The sequence below is a fragment of the Eumetopias jubatus genome, unplaced genomic scaffold, assembly GCF_037043125.1.
Source record: "Eumetopias jubatus isolate StellerSeaLion01/CBP00866 unplaced genomic scaffold, mEumJub1_p1.0 scaffold_16, whole genome shotgun sequence".
NCBI lineage: Eukaryota > Metazoa > Chordata > Mammalia > Carnivora > Otariidae > Eumetopias > Eumetopias jubatus.
This window is the reverse complement of record NW_028274822.1, coordinates 52,863,839-52,885,807: the sequence shown is the minus strand read 5'-3', so window position 1 is coordinate 52,885,807 and position 21,969 is coordinate 52,863,839. Positions and strand designations below refer to the sequence as shown.

At 37.0% G+C, this 21,969-nt stretch overlaps 1 protein-coding gene across 4 annotated transcripts in view; it reads right to left on the bottom strand.

Moving 5' to 3' along the window:
• SMCHD1 (structural maintenance of chromosomes flexible hinge domain containing 1) overlaps positions 1–21,969 on the bottom strand; it is a 139,226-nt gene that overhangs the window by 99,656 nt on the left and 17,601 nt on the right. For all 4 annotated transcript variants that reach the window (XM_028092350.2, XM_028092352.2, XM_028092351.2 and 1 more), the window contains exons 6-8: positions 5,077–5,191; positions 4,837–4,956; positions 403–569 (exon numbers count right to left, since the gene is read on the bottom strand). In XM_028092350.2, coding sequence (XP_027948151.1) covers positions 403–569; positions 4,837–4,956; positions 5,077–5,191 — 402 coding nt within the window. The remainder of the gene's footprint in view (positions 1–402; positions 570–4,836; positions 4,957–5,076; positions 5,192–21,969) is intronic.

Below are 21,969 nucleotides of genomic sequence, written 5' to 3'. Positions count from 1 at the left end.
TATAGCAGTGCAGAAAAAAAAGACATTCCAATGGAGGAAGGCAGAAAAAAACTGAAAATACATGGTATGCAAGATTATGATAGGTGCTATAGAGAAGATGCACAAAAGGGGAATATGAAAGTGATGGTGCTAAATTTGATAAATTCTGAAGTTTATTTTAAATTTTATCACAGGTCTTAGAAGCCTGCCCCTCAAATAATGATCAATATGCTACAGGTGATCAATAAATATTTACAGAATAGAGAACTATTTTAATGTTAACCTTAGAGTACTGGTTACTGCACTGAAGGGAAGGAAATGAGACAGAAGCAAAGCACACAGCCAAGAGGTTTCAATGTAGCTCTAATATTTTGTCTTAAAAAAAATACATAGCAACATGTCCTGAATCAAGTAATTACTTACGCTAACTGTCTTGTCCAAAGAAGGAAATAATTTTTCAAATACTGTATGTGTTCTGGTTGTACTCCTGTGATAACCACAGCAGTAAAGCTATCTTTTTCCTTCTCCTCTAAGATAAGATGATGTAGAAATCTTTCATCATCATTTGTAATGTGAACAGAATCAGATGGCTAGGAGAGTGAATATAAATACAACAGATTAGATACACTTAATTGTAATATACAAATAACATTTACATTAACTTTTAATATGATTCGCTTAGTTTCATAAACAGGCTTCAAAAAACTTTTGAAGGAAAATAGCCCAAGACAAATCAGATGAGTATGTACATGCTGTGAGAACAGGATAGCTTTAATATAGATTGCTAAACTGGCATATATACAGGAGTACCCTGTGCCACAATGCTGATTAAATCAATTTTTGGATCATAAAAGAAAAGGTAAGAATGTATATATATATATATATATAAAATATATATATACACACACACACACTGAGTTTTAAAATGCTGAAAAAAAACTAAAGACACTTACCCTAGGGTAGAATGAGTCCTTGCTTGGGATACCTACCACTTAACTTGGCCAGGATGAATAAATGCCCAGCCCTCCATGTTCAAGAAAAGTGGGATGTAGCCTGAACCCAGGTGGCTTAACCCAAAGGCACTGTGTTTAAAAGGGAATAAAATAATCCGGGACCCTAGTCCACTTTCAGAGATTATCTATAGCTTGTTTAGAAGGGAAGTGGGGAGGGGGAAAGAGTAAAGAGTGTTTAAGGATAAGCATTACAAACGTCTCGATTTTTATTCTAAGTCTTTATGTGTTAAAATTACATGCATATATATACTATGTATGTTGCCATATACATAAAAGCTTTTAAGGATACACACCAAACTATTACATCTAGGAAACTGGTTGATTTTTTAAAATAAGCATACATTACCACTTCTTAAAAATAAAAACAAATCCTCCAAAACCATTCCAATGCATCCCTATACACTAATATTACAGCTACAAGTAATATTTTATACACTTTGGGAGCTTGTGGATTAGTTTACTAGTGATGTAGGTTCATTACCAAATATTAATCGAGCACCTTCTAAGTTATATGACTCAACACAGGTACAAGGGAAGATGGAGTTAAATAAGACCAGTGCCTTCCCTCCCTACAAATTCTATCTCCTAGATGAGAAACAAATGATTACAAAACAATGTGCCATTATAAAGAGATGAACCAAGAGCTACAGAGTTAAAAAGAGGGTGACATTTACCTAGCACATGACTAGAACATTCCAGCCCAATGATAACATGAAGGATTTGAGAGTATAAGGCAAACAAGGTAGTTTAAAGTATATGATAAATACATCATGAAAGAAGAGTCTGGAAAGGCTGAATCGAGCAGTGAAAATGGATGGAAGAAAGCGCAGGTGAAAAACCATGTTAAAAGAACTGAAAGGTGAATGATTAACAAGGATTACGATTACTAACTACTTGGCCAGGGGGCGCTGTTAATTGCGAAGAGTAGCTGGGGGGGGAAGTGGGAAAGAGGAAAGAAAACGTTTGTAGATAATATTTTATTCTGGATGCACCAAAAGTGAGATATTCATGGAACATCTGGGGAAAGGTATCTAACTGAAATGGGAAATGAGTGTGCCAGATATGATCAGCTGGTATTCAGCACCCCATCCCACCTTTTATTGTCCGTTCCTGGACTGCAGAGAATGGAAAACCAAAAGTCTACTCTCCAGACTCCCTTACATGTTAGGTCGTGGATGCAAATTAGGTTTCACCAATTAGATGTAGTAGCCAAAAATTGAGAAGGGGAAAATGAGACGAAGGCCATTTCCTGAGATTTCTTGAACGTTTTCTGTTACGCAAGGTACTGAACGACTGGATACCCAGGTTCCGACCGGCTTCAAGTGTTAGCACTGATACAGCACCGGTTATAGCCAAAAGATCTGTGTTTTGGTGTTGGAGGAACTGCGCCAGCAAGACTTTTCCAACTCCTGGATCACAGATAAGGCAGGTTTCTAAATTCCTGATCCAGTGGTGGTCCTCCAGCAGGTTTCTAAATTCCTGATCCAGTGGTGATCCTCCAGCTACATGATTATAGCAGATGTTGCAGCATCCCTTGAAGGCCAATTCAGAGCGTCCCATAGTATCCTTCTAGGAGGCTGAGCAAAGAGTTCATTCCTAGCCCTTCAAATGATCATGCAAGCATCTAATTCCCTTTATTAAATCCTTTTCTGTTTGAAGTGTCTAGAATGATTTGTTTCCTCAGTGGAGTCCAGCCTGATTCAGTGTCTCAATCTTAAAAGTCTTGACAAGAAATACAGATTTGAGAACTGTTGGTGTTAAGTGGCATATATATTGCCCCCTAGAAAAAGCAAGACTCCTGGTGGTAAATTAAGAGCCACCAACTCTAATACACAAGACTGTGCATAAGAGTTAGAGAAACCAAAAAGTAGGCTGGAAAACACTGGTCAGAGAAAAAAAAAAAAAAAAGGACCAGGGACCTATTAGTATCCATGAGATGCTTGTTGGCACAAATTAAGCACAAATCACAGGAAAAAATGGCAGAAATGATGACCCAAGAGATAACAGTTCTATCCAAGTTTTACCATACCTATACAGTCTTGAAAAACATTTAAATTCTCAATTCCTATTTTTCACCTGTTTTGACATGGCAAATATTTCCACAAATATACCATATAGGGCTTTGGGATGGTAACATAAGATGGAATACTATTATGTAAATATAATAAGATGCGTAAATTGTCTAATAAATGCGACAAATTTAAAAAGGGAAAAAGTGAGATGAGCAAAATGAAGAAATTTCGTGGACAAAAGAGAATGTTACATTATATAGAAGGAAGTGGCTTATAAATACAAAAAAAAAAATTCAGCCCATTTAATAAAGAAAAGGTATTACTTTCACCTGTCAAATTGCCAGCATTTTGCTGCTTTCCCCTCCACTCCACTTTTTAAAAATAAGGAAGTTATCAGATAGGCACTTCCATATACTGTTTTGGGGAGTGTATTTGACTTGGGTTTAACCTTCTAGAAAAGCAATTTGTAATCCACACCGTGAACATTTAAAAAGTTCAAATTCATTGTCACACTTTTAAAATTCTATAATCTGTACGAAGAAAAAACTAATTTGGACAAAATGTTATGCAAAGACATTCATGGCTATGTCTTTATTTATAATTATAATAAAATCCTTTAAGTTAAATGCTCAACAGAATAAATTACAATAAATTCAAACTGATTAAAAGTGCATGTGTACAAAAATATTTTATAAAATGGAGAAATACCCAAAATGTTAAAAAAAAAAATGTGGGCTCAAAAGTGTAAAAATATATATGTATTTTTTTGGTTGTAAATATATTTTTAAAAAGTAAGTATATGAAGGAGATTAAGACTACACTTTCCCCCCCAACTCAAGATGCCAATAAGGTTTTATTTTAACTTCAGTGTTACAGTGTTACATTAGTTTCAGGTAAGTGTACACTTACCTAGATGAGCAACTGGTACTATACCGAAGTGTTGAATCACTATATTGTACACCTGAAACTAATATATAACACTGTATGTTAACACTGGAATTAAAACAAAAAACAAAACCCTGAAAGCATATAATAAAAAAGTTAGACTAGAAATTAACTAGAAATTTCTTCCCAGAATTTGAGACAATTTTTATTTAAGTTTCCTATACATTTTTTACAACTTACTTTAGAATCAGAAAAGAATTTAAGAAGCTCAAAATCACTTTAAAATAAAGATTTTAGGGGCACCTGGCTGGCTCAGTGGGTACAGCACATGACAATCTCAGTGTTGTGAGTTCAAGCCCTACATTGGGCATGGAGCCTACTTAAAAATAATTTTTAAAAAAACATTTAAAAACATTCTAAAATGTTTCAAGTGGAGAAAAGTTGAATAATACAATAAATACTATATACTCACCACCACGACGCAAATTTGCTAACATTCTGCTCACTAAAATTAGAATCTGAATGTAAATTTGTAACAGAAATAAATCACTCATTTATTTCTCTGGAGCTCTGATTTCCTAAAAGCTTATTATCTTATAACTGTTTTCTACTCTAACTTGAAACTGTTAGACCAAAAAAGGTTTAAAAATTCAATCTCAGTGTAAGGAAAAAAGTTTACAATCTTATGAGCAATTTCCAGGAAGCTAGCTTTATGAGACAAGTTGTTGCCTGAAGACTTCCAGCCTGAAAAAGCATGTAAATAGTCATTTTTTCCTATTCGTATGACAAAAGGAAAAAGATGAAAATTAACACAATTTGAAAATGCCATACCTTCAACTTTTAAAGCAATAGTGTAAGTATCTTGGATAGAAATTGAAAAAAAATTTGTCTCTATCATATGTCCAACAGTAACAACTTTATAATTAATGAGTTAAAATGTATCATACCTTTCTGTTTCTAATATATCCACTATATATTGCCTCTTTATTTTTCTCCTTCTTCTCAAAATCTTCTTTAGAAAGCACAAGTTCATGAACATCTTGGGAATCTGCAGGTTTACTTATCATCTGTTAAATATTAAAAAGAGTACTTTAAAAATTCCTAGAAGTTAAACTGGTTAACACATTTAGAATCAACCTCAAAATATTTTTAATCAACTTTCATTTATAAGAAACCTTTTTACTTACTCTGGCTGATTGTCCAACAAAGAAAACAGCCTGCTTGCCCCCAACACCAAAATAGGAAATATCACTATTTAAACTGCGTGGCACTGGTACTGGACGAACATATCCTGAATGATCACTAAAATAAAACATTAATGCAGTGATTTTAAACAGGCTACTTAAGTACCAAGGGAAATTGCTATAGAACTTTTATTAAGTGTTAATAAAATGATCCCAAGCTAGACAACACCCCTAATTCAAGGTAAAGGAATCAGGGCCCAAAGTCAAGATATCATCTAATCCAGCAGTTCTCAAAATATATTCCCCAGACCAGCTGTTATCAGCATCACCAAAAAACTCAAGAAACACACATTCTTGGGTCCACCCTACTAAATCTTAAACTCTCTCAGCAAACTAAGACTAAATAAATGCCTGTATCCTTATCTATCCTACTACCCCCCTGCATCTGTCCCTTCAAAATTCTTTACTGCTTCAAAACTTATAAAACATTGCTCACTATGACTTACACAATAAAAACATTCTCTGAAGAATACAGGAATTATAGCAAAGACATTCTTACTTCCATGTATCATGACAAAAGAACCTCTTATGGAACCATTAACAACACTCTGGAGAGTAGGCATCCCTAGTCTCTCAAAACACAGGCTAGATGTCCAGGGACACCATTTCCCAATAGCAGATATAAACAGAATTGGGGATGAGGCCAGAGCCCCTATTACACTAAATAGAAAAGGTAAACACTAGATGTGGCATAACTGGAAAGAATTAGAAAACACACAGATACATTCAATGAACTTTCCCATAAGAAATAAAGAAAAGGAACGGAAAATATCAAAGTGGGTATAAAAGACATGAGGGACTAAAAGAAAACATCTCACACAAGTGTGGTACTGGAAAGAAGAGAGGAGAAAATGGAAAAAGCTACAAATATTGGTTGACAGAGCTGGGGAGTGCAAGAAATAGGGAGAGGTTGTAAAAGAACGCAAACGCAGCTATAAGATAAGTAAGGTCTGAAGATCTAGTCACTAACACTCTACTGTATAACTAAAATCTGCTAAGAGAATAAAACTTAAAAATGCTCTCACCAAAAACAAACAAACAACAAAAAAGGTAAATATGTAAGGTAATGAATGTGTCAATTAACTAGAGGAAGGAATCCTGTTTAAAGGAAAATCAGAATACAGTTCCATATTTAATATATTTCAATGTAAAATGTACAAGAACAAAAGATCAAGACAGTAAATGGCATGGATATTATTGCTGTGATGTACTAATATTGTATGTGAAGTAAATAATATTACTTGGGATAGACTATGACAAAGTTATGTATTTTGAATCCTAAAATTATCAGTAGAACAAGAGTAACAACTAATACGCCAACAAAGGAAAGAAACAGAATTACACACACACAAAATACTCAATTTGAAATAAGAGAAAAAAAAAAACCAGGAACAAGCATAGCAATAATTGCAGTGAATATAACTGGTCTAAATACCCCAATTAAAAGGTAGAGATTGTGAAATTTTAAGACATAACTATATGCTGCCTAATATAAAGTGACAATAGGTTAAAAAGTTGGAAAAAGCATCTTAACACTAATGTAAAGAAAGCTGGAGTAGCTATATTAACATCAAAGTAGATAAAAGATTGTCACCAGGATATGAAGAATAAAATAAATACATGGGTAAATTAAATAGACCACACTTCTCTTGAGTTTTTAAAATTAGACTGCTGAAATCAAAATAACACTATTTGATATGGTTCTCAATGTATGTAGAGGTAATACTTAAGAAAACTAAATTATAGGGCACCTGGGTGGCTCAGTCGGTTAAGCATCTGCCTTTGGCTCAGGTCATGATCCCAGGGTCCTGGGATCAAGCCCCATATCAAGTTTCTTGCTCAGCCAGGAGTCTGCTTCTCCCTCTCCCTCTGCCCTGTCCGCCCACTCTCCCCGCTCCAACCTCCCTCATGCTAATAAATGAATAAAATCTTAAAAAAAAAAAGAAAAAACTAAATTATAAAGGGGAGAGAGTTAAGGAACCGAAATAATTTGGTAATATTTCACTTTCAATTCACTTTACGTGGTAAAATATCTTCACTAGTAGAATGTAATGTTTTGTCCATATACAAATTCCTTAGAGTGATCGCTAAAAAAACAAAAAAACAAAAAATATACTCAAAATCACCTTATAAAGAAAATAGTAGAATATGGAAGAGTAAAATATGTTCAAGTAATCCATACAAAGGTTAGAAAAGAAAAATGAAAAAGGGAATAGAAGTTATAACATGACACACTTAAGTCCCAATATATCAATAATTACACTAAATGTAATGCAAATACACTAAGTAAAATTGGGAGAGTGACCCATAAAAAAAGTGACTCAACTATATATTGTTTACAAGAAACTCATTTCAAATATAATGATACAAGTAGGTTAAAAGAAAATGGATGAGGGGTGCCTGGATGGCTCAGTTGTTGAGCTTCTGCCTTCAGCTTGGGTCGTGATCCCAGGGTCCTGTGATCGAGCCCTGCATGCGGCTCCCTGCTCCACAGGAAGCCGGCATCTCCCTCCCCCACTCCCCCTGCTTGTGTTCCCTCTCCTGCTGTCAAATAAATAAAATCTTAAAAAAAAAAAAAATGGATGAGAAAAGACATACCAGGCAAACATGAATGAAAAGAATAGCTGACAAATATCACAAAAAATACACTTCAGAGCAAGAAAATTACCAGGGACAGAAGAGTATTATTCCGTAACGATGAAAGGATGCACTTATGAAGAATGCATAAAAATTCTCTGTATACACAAAATAACACAAGTTCAAATTATAAAAAACAAAAATTCAGAGAACTGAAAAAAGAAATAAACCTGCAAATAAGTGGGGAACTTCAATATCCCTATCTTAGTCACCATCACACCGAAAACCAGCAAGGATATAAAAGAACTAAATAATATCATCAACCAATGGAATCAAACTGACATTTACAGAACACTCCTCCCAACAACAGAATACAGATTCTTTTCAAGAACACATAGAAAACTCCCCAAAACAGATCTTATTCTGGAGCACAAAACAAATCTTGACAAATTTAAAAGAGTACATACAGAGTATGTTCTCTGACAATAAAATCAAACTAGACATCAACATAAAGAGGAAAATATGTTAAGAACACTTAGAAACTGAATAACACATTCCTAAAACAATCTATGGATCAAAGAACAAATTGCAAAATAAATAAAAAATACACCAAACTGTAGAAATATGAATATACAGCATTATCAAAACTTGGGATGTAGTAAAAGCAGTTCTTAAAAGAGTATTTATAGGGGCACCTGGGGGGCTCAGTTGGTTAAATGTCTAATTCTTGATTTGGGCTTCAGTCATATCTAAGGGTTGTGAAATCGAGCCCTGCGTCAGGCTCCACAAATGGGGCATGGAGCTTGCTTAAGATTCTCTCTCTTTCCCTCCCTCTCCCTCTGCTCCTCCCCTACCTCCCTCTCCAAAAAAATAAGAAAAAGAAAATTTATAGCACAAAATATTCATCTTATATTACTGATCTGAGACTTGTCTAAGATTCTACACCTCAAGGTGCTACCAAAAAAAAAAAAAAGCAAAATAAACCTAAAGCAAGGACATAAAGAGCAGAAATCAAAGAATTTGAAACCAGAAAAAGAATTTGAAACCAGAAAAAAATTATCAAAGCAAACATTGTTTCTTCGAAAACATTACCAACAACTATATGCCAATAAACTTGAAAATTTAATGAAATGGACTAAACACTCCAAGTATAATTTACCAAAACTAAGTCAATAAGTAATAGCCTATTCTTATAACTCTATTAACAAAATCAAAGTAATAGTTAAAAATTCCTTCTGCAGGGGCACCTGGGTGGCTCAGTCGTTAAGGGTCTGCCTTTGGCTCAGGTCATGATCCCAGGGTACTGGGATCGAGCCCCGCATCAGGCTCTCTGCTCTGCAGGAAGCCTGCTTCTCCCTCTCCCACTCCCCCTGCCTGTGTTCCTTCTCTCGCTATGTCTCTCTCTCTCAAATAAATAAGTATCTTAAAAAAAAAAAAAATTCCTTCGGCAAGAAGCTTAACAGACCCAAATGGCTTCCAAAGTGAGTTTTAAAACTCAAACTTAAAAAAAAAACAAAAAACATAAAACCCAAACTTTCATAAGTGATGGATGTATGAATAAACAAATATAATCTCTCTAGAAAACAATTTGCTGGGGCACCTGGGTGGCTCAGTCAGTTAAGCATCTGACTTAGGCTCAGGTCATGATTCTGAAGTCCCAGGATCAAGCCCCACATTGGGCTCCCTGCTCAGCGGGGAGTCTGCTTCTCCCTCTCCCTCTGTTCCTACCCCACCCCATCTTGTGCACTCTCTCTTGCTCACCCACTCTCTCTCTCTCAAATAAATGAATAAAATTTAAAATAACAACAATAGGAGCGCCTGGGTGGCTCAGATGGTTAAGTAAGCGTCTGCCTTCGTCTCAGGTCATGATCCCAGGGTCCTGGGATCGAGCCCCGCATCTGGCTCCCTGCTCAGCGGGGAGCCTGCTTCTCCCCCTCCCTCTGCTTCTCCCCCTCCCTCTGCTTCTCCCCCTGTTCATGTTCTCTATTGCTGTGTCTCAAATGAATAAAAAAAATTTTTAAAAACAACAACAATTTGCCATTACCTTGTATATTAGAACTTTGATCTTTACAACCCACAAGTTCCCTTCTAGGTACCTAAGAACTTATGTAGATTTGGACTAGCAAACATACATAACACCATATAACAGCATACACACACATGCACACACAATTATACAACTTATAAGACAGTACTACTCAGAATGCTAAATGTGGTAGGGGAAGCCAAATGCCCACTGAATGGAGAATGGATAAATATAGTATGATTTCTTTTAAATATACACAAAAGAATATTTTACGCTTATGAAAAAAAAAACTACAGACGCACACAAAGTTGAAATCTTAGTAACCTAATATTAAGTGAAAATACAAGTCCCTTGTAGAACGACAAATAGTATGATTATCTTTTGCAGCATCAAAAAATAAGCAAAATTAGATTTTTTAAAAATAGGGAAGTAGGGAAGCCTGGGTGGTTCAGTCAGTTGAGTGTCTGCTTTTGGTTCAGGTCATTAATCCCACAGTACTGGGATAGAGTCCAGCATCAGGATTCTTGCTCAGCGAAGAGCCTGCTTCTCCCTCTGCCACTCCCCCTGCTTGTGTGTTCTCTGACAAATAAATAAAATCTTAAAAAAAAAAAAAAGGAAATAAAAACAATTCAAGATAGTGATTAGCTTTGATGGGGGGAAAAAACAAAAAGGGAGGAGCACACAGATGTAGGTTACAGAAAATATGCTACTTACTGGTTTGGGTGGTAACTTCTGGTTACTCAGCTTACTAAATTTTTCAATAAATACACCTTAAAAAACACAATGCCTGAATTGATGAACTGTTATAAACCAAAAATTGTAATTAATCAAATTCTATGAACCTAATGTCTATTAAGAAAAATAAGAAGTAAATGGGTTCAGGGCACCTGGGTGGAGCACACAACTCTTGTTCTTGAGGTTGTGTGTTCAAGCTCCAAATTGGGTGTAGAGATAACTTAAAAATAAATTAAAAAAAAAAAGTAAATGGGTTCTAAGATACTATGCAATACTTCTAGGAAATAGGCTCAAAATACCCAACCCCAAATACTATCTTAAAACATCTATGGGAAGTATACGAAAGTTTGGAGAGAGAGGAGCTCAGAGATAAAACAACACACACATACTTAAATTGATTCAAAACTAAGAAATTCTGTTCAATGATAAGGAATGGAGAAAGTCACCAGTAAGTAAGTCTCCCTTTCAAACCAAACCATCCATACAAACCTAACCTAGGCAAAAACCCTATCATGGCAAATAAGGCTGAGAATACAAATTTCCAGTAGGTTTCAGACTTCTGTAATTAAGTCCAGAAAATTTCCTGTACTCACACTCAAGGGTTTATAAATACCCCTTCATGAAGGTAAGGAAAAGAGGAAGATAATCTAAGACCTCAAGATAAATCTTGCATTGTAGAAGCAATCCTCTTGGAGAATTTAGAAAGTCACCTGCCTCAGGAATAAATTCACATCACAGTCCAAAAGAATTTCAAAAAACATCACAATCATACACTTGATACAATGTAAAATGACACTATCTTTTTGAAATGAGTATTCCATTAGAAGAGAGAAACAAAATCTGAAAAGAAACAAATCACAAAAGGTGTTGAAAGTAAGAAAAAGGAACAGGAGGTGTAATCAAATTAGTAAAAGAAACTGAAAACAATGTAAGTGGTTGCCAGGAAACAGGGTAGAGTGACTACATATGTATATTTATATCTGTCTCAAATCTACCAAAGGGAATAACCTCACAATAAAAGCTTTACCTCCAACAAACTGACAAATGGCCACAGATCCCTATTAGAGCTTCTGGAATAAATCTGTGTGACACAACAAAAATAACCAAATTAAAGTAGGAAGTCTAAATCTTACATACTCATTCTCTGAATTCAAATAACACAAATATCAAGGTAAACGAAAGCTCATCTTAATTCGCAGAAATATACTGAAGACACAGGAGCTTTTTCTTTAGGAAAATTTGGAGAAAATCCTGTTGAGGGTCCAATTCTACAACCTAAAAAATGGCATGGGAAGTGGGCCATGTGGCATGGTACTTTTACTTTCAAAAAAATTGGCTCCCTAAGTTGAGAAACTTTTAATTGCTAAGCAAGTTGAAAGTGCAGAAAGTAGCACTAATCCAACACACATGTGAATTATAACCACCCAGCAGACCCATCATACTTCTTCTACAAAATAATTAAATGAATACACAGTATTACAATTATGTTCTAGGCATCTAATTTAACTTCTAAGGCAATGATTATAACAGAGCCTAAGTGATGATGAGCACATTTTCTAGATTCATGTAATGTTCTACATGTTAAGAGAGGGTATGGATTACACAGATGAATGTGTATGTCAAAAATCAGTTAAGAGAGTGAGCACTTCCATAATGGTAGAGTAAGGACTTATGAACACCCGTTCACTGATAAAACCAATGACACCATCTGAAAACATTGTCAAAATCAACATTTTCAGAATTCTAAGTGTTAACCAAAGGCTTGGAACAATCCAAGGAGTATTTATTCAAGATACCAGCTGAATCTCAGTAAGAACAGTGAGCTCTGTGATGTTTTAATATGCCCTATCCCATTTTCTTCTCACCAGCTCACAGAAGCCTTAAAAACTGACAGCCCTGCAATCATGGTGAAAACCAGCCACCCAGGCAGGAGTCACTGGAGTGAATCTGGAGTTCCCTCAAAGCCCCTTCCCCATACAACTGTCATTATTAGATTTCTCTGACCAATCCCGAGGAACCTCCACTTGCAGGCTTTGTCTTTACTTGACCTAACTCAGAACTTGCTCCCTGTGAACCACTTTTTCTGGTGGGTCATTTGTCAAAAACAATCAGTGGCAATTGTTTATGATCACAGCTGACTAAGGCAATGAAAACAATCAAGAGAAAATAAGAATCTGTCCAAAAACTTACTAGGAAAACCTGGAGAATGAGTCGTCCATGGTGGTTTTTAAAAGCTCCAGCATTGGCTTAAGGGGAGGAAAGATGGCAGATGAGCAGGAGACCTCGTTTCATTTGGTCCCTTGAATTTAGCTAGATAACTATCAAATCATTCTGAACACCTATGACTTCAACCTCAGATATAAGAAAAGAATTGCTGGAACTCTACAAATAGAAAAGCAACCACTTTTTGCAAGGTAGTTAGTACAGAGAAGTGAATCTGAGGGGATACAGCTGAAGATAAATGGAAGGGGGAGGGAGCCTCCATAAGCCAGCTACCAGAAAATGATATGCCCCAGAGCACAAAATCGGAACCTTTAGAAATCTGCTCCAGTGAGAGACATCCCTGCCTGAAAGGTGCTCAGGTGGTGAAGTGGGGCAAAATTCTAGTTGGGACAGTGTGGTCTCAGAATCCCCAGGGTCACAGAAAGAATGGGGGTGCCTGAGCCGGCAGTTTCCCAGCACTGGAGGAGGGAAACTGGTTTCATTCAGCAAGGCTGGAAGGGGGCTTTCAGCTTGGTTTGCCATAAACCGTGCACTGCGGCATGACCCAGCAATAGCTCTCCGTGCGGAGGCCCTGCAGAGGGCAGAACCACGGCGACCCTCCTCCTTTCCCTGGGGAGGATTGATGAGGGTAGGCACTGCAGGAGTGTGCAGACTTGGGCACACACGAAAGGGAAGACCGCTTATCCCTGAGGGTTTACTGAAAAGGGGGGACCAGAATCCTTCAGCTCTGGAGCTGGAGGTAGAGCAAGGCCATTTTTATTTTCATCCTCTCAAGAAGCGCAGAAAGCCCTCAGGAAACAAAAACCACATAGAGCAACCAGAAGCAGCTTACACTGAGCCCAGCCCCATGGCAAGGGGCAGTACAACTCCACCCAAAGACACCTGAGAATCAGCCAACAGGCCCCTCCCCTAGAACTGGAACAACAGGTGAACACCAAGTTTACGAAGCATATAGGCCTGCAAAACTCCAGCGCTAGGGGAAAATAGTATATAAATTTGACGTTTTTTTCCTCATGATTCATTTATCTTTCAGTATAAAATTATTTTTTCCTATTCAACTAGTTTCTCATTTTATCAACTATTTTTAAGTCTTTTTTTAACTTTCATTTTTCATATTTACATTTTATAGATATATTCTTCATTTTTTGGCTTCCTTTCACTGTATTCAATTTTATTTTTGTATACATATAAGTTTTTCTTTCTTTACAATTTTGGGATTTAGTGTCTTCTAACAAACAGACCAAATACACCCAGGACCAAGTGGATCACCCTGTTTTGTCCACCTGGGAGATTATATTCTCTTTTCCCCACCCCCTTTTCTTTCTTTTCCTTTTCTTTTTGGTTTCTGACCTCTTCGGATTTGTCTTGTATGTATTTCGCTTGGGTCGTGGTTGACATTTTTGATTTTGTTCTCTTGTCCATCTATTCTTCTTTGGGCAAAATGACTAAAAAGAGGAGTTTCTATAAAGAAAGAACCAGAGGTAATACTCTCTGCCACAGATCTAATGGATATGAATATAAGTAAAATGTCACAGCTGGAATTCAGGAAAACAATTATGAAGTTACCAGCTGGGCTTGAAAAAAAGCATAAAGACACCAGAGAATCTTAGTGCAGAAATAAAATCTAATCAGGCTGAAATTAAAAATGCTTTAACTGAGATGCAGTTTGAACTGGATGCTCTAACAGCTAGGGTAAATCAGGCAGAAGAGAGAGTAAGTGACACAGAAGACAAGTTGATGGAAAGGAAGGAAGCTGAGGAAAAGAGAAAAATGACAAAAAACCATGAGGGGAGGCTTCGAGAAATCAACAATACCATAAAGCAAAACAATATTGGGGTCCCTGAGAAAGAAGAAAAGGGGGGACAGAAGGTATATTAGAGGAAATCACAGGTAGGAACTTCCCTAATCTGGGGAAGGAAACAGGCATTCAAGTCCAAAGGTAGAGAGGACCCCTCTCAAAAATCAATAAAAACAGATCAACACCCCGACATATAATAGTGAAGCTTGCAAATTTCAAAGATAAAGAGAAAATCCTGAAAGCAGCTTGGGACAAGAGGTCCTTAACCTACAAGAGTAAAAACATAAGGCTGGCAGCAGACCTATCCAGAGACCTGGAAAGCCAGAAAGGGCTGGCATGATACATTCAGGGTACTAAATGAGAAAAACATGCAGCCAAGAATACTTTATCGACCCAGGCTGTCATTCAGAATGGAAGAAGAGATAAAGAGCTTCCAGGACAAACAGAAATTAAAAGATTTTGTGACCACTAAACCAGCCCTGCAAGAAATATTAAGGGGGATCCTGTAAGTGAAGAGAGAGCCCAAAAGTAACATAGACCAGAAAGAAACAGTCTACAGAAATAGGGACTTTACAGGTAATACAATGGCACTAAATTCTTATCTTTCAATAATTACTCTGAATGTAAATGGGATAAATGCTCCAATCAAGAGAGTATCAGACTGGATAAAAAAGCAAGACCCATCCATATGCTATCTACAAGAGACTCATTTTAGACCCAAAGACACCTCCAGATTGACAGTGAGGGGATGGAGAACCATATATCATGATAATGGACATCAAAAGAAAGCTGGGTAGCAATCTTCATATCAGACAAATTAGATTTTAAACCAAAGACTGTAGTAAGGGATGAAGAGGGACACTATATCATACTTAAAGGGTCCATCCAACAAGAAGATCTAACAAATATAAATTTTTATGCTCCTAACTGGGAGCAACCAATATATAAACCAATTAATAACCAAATTAAAGAAACACACTGGGGCACCTAGGTGGCTCAATCATTAAGCATCTGCCTTCAGCTCAGGTCATGATCCCAGGGTCTTGGGATCAAGCTCCACATTGGGCTCCTCGCTCAGCAGGAAGCCTACTTCTCCCTCTCCCACTCCCTCTGCTTGTGTTCTCCCTACGCTGTCTCTCTGTGTCAAAAAAATAAATAAAATCTTTAAAAAAGAAGAAAAAGAAACACTGATAATAATACAATGATTAGTAGGGGACTCTCAACACCCCATTCACAGTAATGGACAGATCATCTAAGCAGATCAATAAGGAAACAAGGGCTCTCAATGACACACTGGACCAGATGGACTTCACAGATACATACAGAACATTGCATCCTAAAGTAATAGAATACACATTCTTTGTGAGTGCACAGGGAATAATCTCCAGAATGAATAACATACTGGGCCCCAAATCAGGTCTCAACCAATACCAAAAGACTGGGATTATTCCCTGCATATTTTCAGACCACAATGCTTTGAAACTTGAACTCAATCACAACATATAAACTACCAAAACTGACACAGGAAGAAATAGAAAATCTGAACAGACCCATAACCAGAAAGGAAATTAGAGCAGTAATCAAAAATCTCCCCCAAAACACGAAAGAGTCCAGGGCCAGATGGCTTCCCAAGGGAATTCTACCAAACATTTAAAAGAACTAATACTTATTCTTCTGAAGCTGTTTCAAAAAATGGAAATGGAAGGAAAACTTCCAAACTCATTCTATGAGGCCAGCATTACCATGATCCCAAAACCAGACAAAGGTCCCATCAAAAAGGAGGATTACAGACCAATATCCCTGATGAACATGGGTGCCAAAATTCTCAACAAGATACTAGCCAATAGGATCCAACAGTACATTAAAAGGATTATTCACCACGATCAAGGGGGATTTATTCCTGGGCTGCAAGGGTGGTTCAATATTCGCAAATCAATCAGCGTCATAGATCACATTAATAAAAGAACAAGAACCATATGATCCTCTTAATTGATCCAGAAAAACCATTTGACAAAATACAGCATCCTTTCTTGTTTAAAACTCTCCACAGTGTAGGGACAGAGGGAACATACCTCAATATCATAAAAGCCATCTACAAAAAGCCCACAATGAATTATCATTGTCAATGGGGAAAAACTGGGCCTTCGCCCTAAGGTCAGAAACACAACAGGGATGCCCACTCTCACCACTGTTGTTCAACATAGTACTAGAAGTCCTAGCCTCAGCAATCAGACAACAAAAAGAAGTAAATGGCATTCAAATTGGCAAAGAAGTCGTCAAACACTCTCTCCTCACAGATGACACACTTGATGCAGAAAAAACCCCAGAAGACTCCACCCTAAAATTGCTAGAACTCATACAGGAATTCAGCAATGTGGCAGTATATAAAATCAATGCACAGGAATCAGTTACATTTCTATATACTAACAAAGAGACAGAAGAAAGAGAAATTAAGGTATTGATCCCATTTACAACTGCACCAAAACCCATAAAATACCTAGGAATAAACCTAACTAAAGAGGTAAAGGATCTGTACTCTGAAAACTACAGAACACACAGGGGCACCTGGGTGACTCAGTCGGTTAAGTGTCTGCCTTCCACTCAGGTCATGATCTCCGGGTCATGGGATCTAGCCCACCCATCAGGCTCCCTGCTCAGTGGGGAGCCTGCTTCTCCCTCTCCCCTCCTTGTGCTCTCTCTCTCCCCCTCTTTCTCTCTCTCGCTCTATCTCAAATAAATCTTTAAAAACAAAAATCAAAAAAATTAAAAAAAAAACTACAGAACACTTATGAAAGAAACTGCAGAAGACACAAAGAAATGGAAAAACATTCCATGCTCACAGTTTGGAAGAACAAATACTGTTAAGATGTCTATGCTACCCAAATCAATCTATACATTCAATACAATCCCTATCAAAATACCATTGCGCTCTGTAGCGCAATGGATAGCACATTGGACATCCAAAATACCATCAGCATTTGTCACAGAGCTGGAACAAATAATCCTAAAATTTGCATGGAATCAGAAAAGGCCCCAAAGAGCCAAAGAATGTTGAAAAAGAAAACCAAAGCTGGTGGCATCACAATGCCACTTCAAGCTCTATTACAAAGCTGTAATCATCAAGACAGTATGGGACTGGCAAAAAACCAGACACATAGATCAATGGAATAGAATAGAGAACCCAGAAATGGACCCTCAACTCTATGGTCAACCAATCTTTGACAAAGCAGGAAAGACTATCCAATGGAAAAACAACAGTCTCTCTTCAATAAATGATGCTGGGAAAATTGGACAGCAACATGCAGAAAAATGAAACTGGACCATTTTCTTATAACATAAGATAAACTCAAAATGGATGAAAGACCTAAATGTGAGACAGGAATTAATCAAAATCCTAGAGAAGAACACAGGCAGCAAGCTCTTTGACCTAGGCCACAGCAACTTCTTGCTAGACATGTGTCCAAAGGCAAGGGAAACAAAAGCAAAAATGAACTTTTGGGACCTCATCAAGATAAAAAGCTTCTGCACAGCAAAGGAAACAGTCAACAAAACTAAAAGGCAAACTACAGAATGGGAAAAGATATTTGCAAATGACCTATCAGATAAAGGGTTAGTATCCAAGACCTAGAAAGAACTTACCTAACTCAATACCCAAAAGACAAATAATCCATTCAAGAAATGGGCAGAAGACATGAACAGGACATTTCTCCAAAGGAGACACAGAAATGGCCAAGAGACACATGAAAAATGCTCCACTTCACTTGGCATCAGGGAAATACAAATAAAAACAACAATGAGAGGGATGCCTGGGTGGGTCAGCCAGTTAAGCATCTGCCTTCAGCTCAGGTCATGATCCCAGGGTCCTGTGATCAAGTCCTGCATTGGGCTCCTTGCTCAGCAGGGAGACTGCTTCTCCCTCTGCCATGCTTGTGCTCACTCGCTCTAACAAATAAATAAAATCTTAAAAAAAAAACAAAAACCCACAATGAGATACCACCTCACACCAGTCAGAATGGCTAACATCAGGAAACAATACATGTTGACAAGGATGCAGAGAAAGGGGAATCCTCCTACACAGTTGGTGGGAACGCAGCCACTCTGGAAAACAGTATGGAGGTTCCTCAAGAAGTTAAAAATAGAGCTACCCTACAACCTAGCAATTGCACTACTAGATATTTACCCCAAAGATACAAATGTAGTGATCCAAAGGGGCACCTGTACCCCAATGTTGACAGCAGCTATGTCCACAATAGCCAAACTGTGGAAAGAGCCGAGATGTCCACTGACAGATAAGTGAATAAAGAAAATGTGGTACATATATACAATGGAATATTACTCAGCCATTAGAAAGGATGACTACTTACCATTTACATGGAGGTGGATGGAATTGGAGGGTATTATGCTGAGCGAAATAAGTCAATCAGAGAAAGACAATTCTCATATGGTTTCACTCATATGTGGAATGTAAGAAACAGTGCAGAGAATCATAGGGGAAGGGAAGGAAAACTGAAAGGGAAGTCATCAGAGAGGGAGAAAAACCATGAGAGACTTAACTATAGGAAACTGAGAGTTGTTGGAGTGGAGGGGGTGGGAGGGAGGGGGTAACTGAGTGATGGGCATTAAGGAGGGCACGTGATGTGATGATCACTGGCATTATATGCAACTGATAAATTACTGAACACTACATGTGAAACTAATGATGTACTATATGTTGGCTAATTGAACTTAAAAAAAATAAAAATAAAAGCTGCACATATTCATGAGAATAGAAAAGGTCACACTCATATGCAGGACTATATACATGCTCAAGAAAGCATTTGAAGGCCCTAATATCTCATTCTGGCTGACTTTGAGGTTCTGTGCAAGCAAGAAATAAAGACTAAGGCAGAGACGTAAACTTCCTGCCAGAACCTTAAAAACATACTCCAATATGCAAACAGATATGCATCCCTTGACAAAAGCTGGGAAGACTTAATGGTTCCAGACATTTAGGGAAACGTCCAATCATTACCTGACCACCAAGCTACACAGAGATTTCAGTGCAACACAAAGAATACAGATGCTACAGGAGTGCCTGGATGGCTCAGTTGGTTAAGCGTCTGCCTTCAGCTCAGGTCATGATCCCAGGGGCCCGAGATCGAGCCCCACATCGAGCTCCCAGTCTGCTTCTCCCTCTCACTCTGCCCCTCCCCCACTCGTGCATGCTTTCTCTAATAAATAAAAAATCTTAAAAAAAATAAAGATGTTACAAAATTAGTTTAGAGGGGTAAGTACACAAACAACAACAAAAAACAGAAGCAACAAACAAGCCCTGGGGAGAGGGATGAATCTAATTCCCAGAGCTGCCACACTATATAATAAAACTGTCTTATTCTCAACAACAAAAAAAACGAGCCATGACAAAAATATTAAAGTACAGCCCACACACAGGAAAAATAGCAGTAAGTATAAATTGTCTCAGAGAAAGCCCAGACACTGGACTTACTAGACAAAAATTTAAATCAGGTATTTTATAATGTGTTCAATGAACAGAAATCATGAAGTAAATAATGAAGTATGAGAACAGTGTTTCATTAAATAGAGCACAAGAGAGAGAATTAAAAAAAAAAAAAAAGAACCAAATGAAAGTTCTGCAATTTAAAGAAACAATAACTGAAAGGAAAAATTCAGTTAAGTGGCTCATGAGTAGATCTGATTTGGCAGAAGAAACAATCAGTGAACTTAAAAAGCAGGTCAACTGAAAGTAGTCTGAGGAACAAAAAGAAAAAAGAATGAAGAAAAATGAACAGAACCTCAGAGACCTATAGGACACCATCAAGCATATCAGTATATGGATAATAGGAGCCATATAAGGAGAGAAGATAAAGATTATCTGAAGAAATAATAGCCAAAAACTTCCCCAAATATGATGAAAAACATTAATCTACAAATCCAAAAAGTCCATCCACCACTAAGTAGAATGAACTCAAAAAGATCCAAACCTAGACACATCAGTATCAAACTGTTAAAAGCCAGACAAAAAGAATCTTGAAGGCAGACAGAAAGAAGAGATTAGTCACACACAAGCGATACTCAGAAAGATTAACAGCTGATTCTTCCTCAGAAACCATGGAACCAGAGGCAGTAGGCTAACCTATTCAAAGTGTTAAAAAAGAAAAAAACCTATCAACCTTAAAAAATGAAGGAGATAAGGTTAAGACATTCCCAGATAAACAAAAACTGAAGGAATCTGTTGTTAGTAGATCTGCCCAAAATAGTTACTAAAGACCGTCATTTTACAATTCTTCTGATTTAAAACTGCATAAAGCAGTAACTATAAAACTATGTTGATGCAGTTACAATGTATAAAGATGTTATTTATATAAAAATAATAAAATGAAGGAGTGGGGGGGGAATGAAACCATACAGGGGCAAAGTTTTTGTATATTACTTAAACTGGCATTAATCCAAACTGGATTGTAAGAGGTTAATTTTTAATCCCTAGAAAAACAACTAAAAATTAGGCTAACAACTATTTAAAGTATATTAGTGATCAGTGGGGAAGAGGGTGAGGGGACACAGAAGTAACTACAGTGGGTAAAGGTTTCTATTGGAGTGATGAAAATGTTCTGCAATCAGTGGTGATGGCTGCACAACCTTATGACTATATTCAAAGCTACTGAACTGTACATTTTATATGGTGAATTTTATGGTATATGAATGTCCATAAAAAAATAAATTCAAAGAAGATTAGCTTATGACAGATGTGAGCATTTCACTGTAGGTAAATTTTACCTCAAAACAACAACAACAAAGATAATGGTATCAATGCTTTAAGCATTAGGAGAAAGTTTACAGATACCTGTACTTTCTTTTGAATTAAAAAAAAAACAAAAACCTGAACTGAAGATTAGTAGAATAGATAGATATGTGGGAAAGCAACGGTCAATGGTAGAAAGCAGGTATGAGTATCTGGGTTTTCATTGTAGAACTTCAACTTTCCTATAAGTTCAAAATGTTCATAAAATGTTGAGGAAAAGAATAGTGTTGAGGAAACACTCAGATCCAGGTTGTGAACCTTTCTGCAACTAGCGTGATCTCCACAAAAAAAACAGTATCATTAAAGACACAAATGCGACAAATTATTGTAGACTAAAGGAATCCAGAGAGACATGACAAATGGGGAAAAACCTGAATGCAGACATTATATATTTTGAATCAATGATAAATTTCTTGGGTGTGACAGTAGTATTATGGTTATGAGAATGTCCTTGTGAAGGAGATACATGCTACAGTATTTGGTAGTGAAATGTCATGAAGAATTTAACTAACTTTCAAATGATCAGGAAGAGAATGTGTACATGCATACAGATAGAAGATAACAAATGTGACAAAATGTTAACTAATAAATCTAGGTGAAGGATGCATGCTTGCTAATATATTGCTCTTTCAACTTGTTTGCTTTAACTTTTTCAAAATAAAAAGGGTAGGAGAAAGG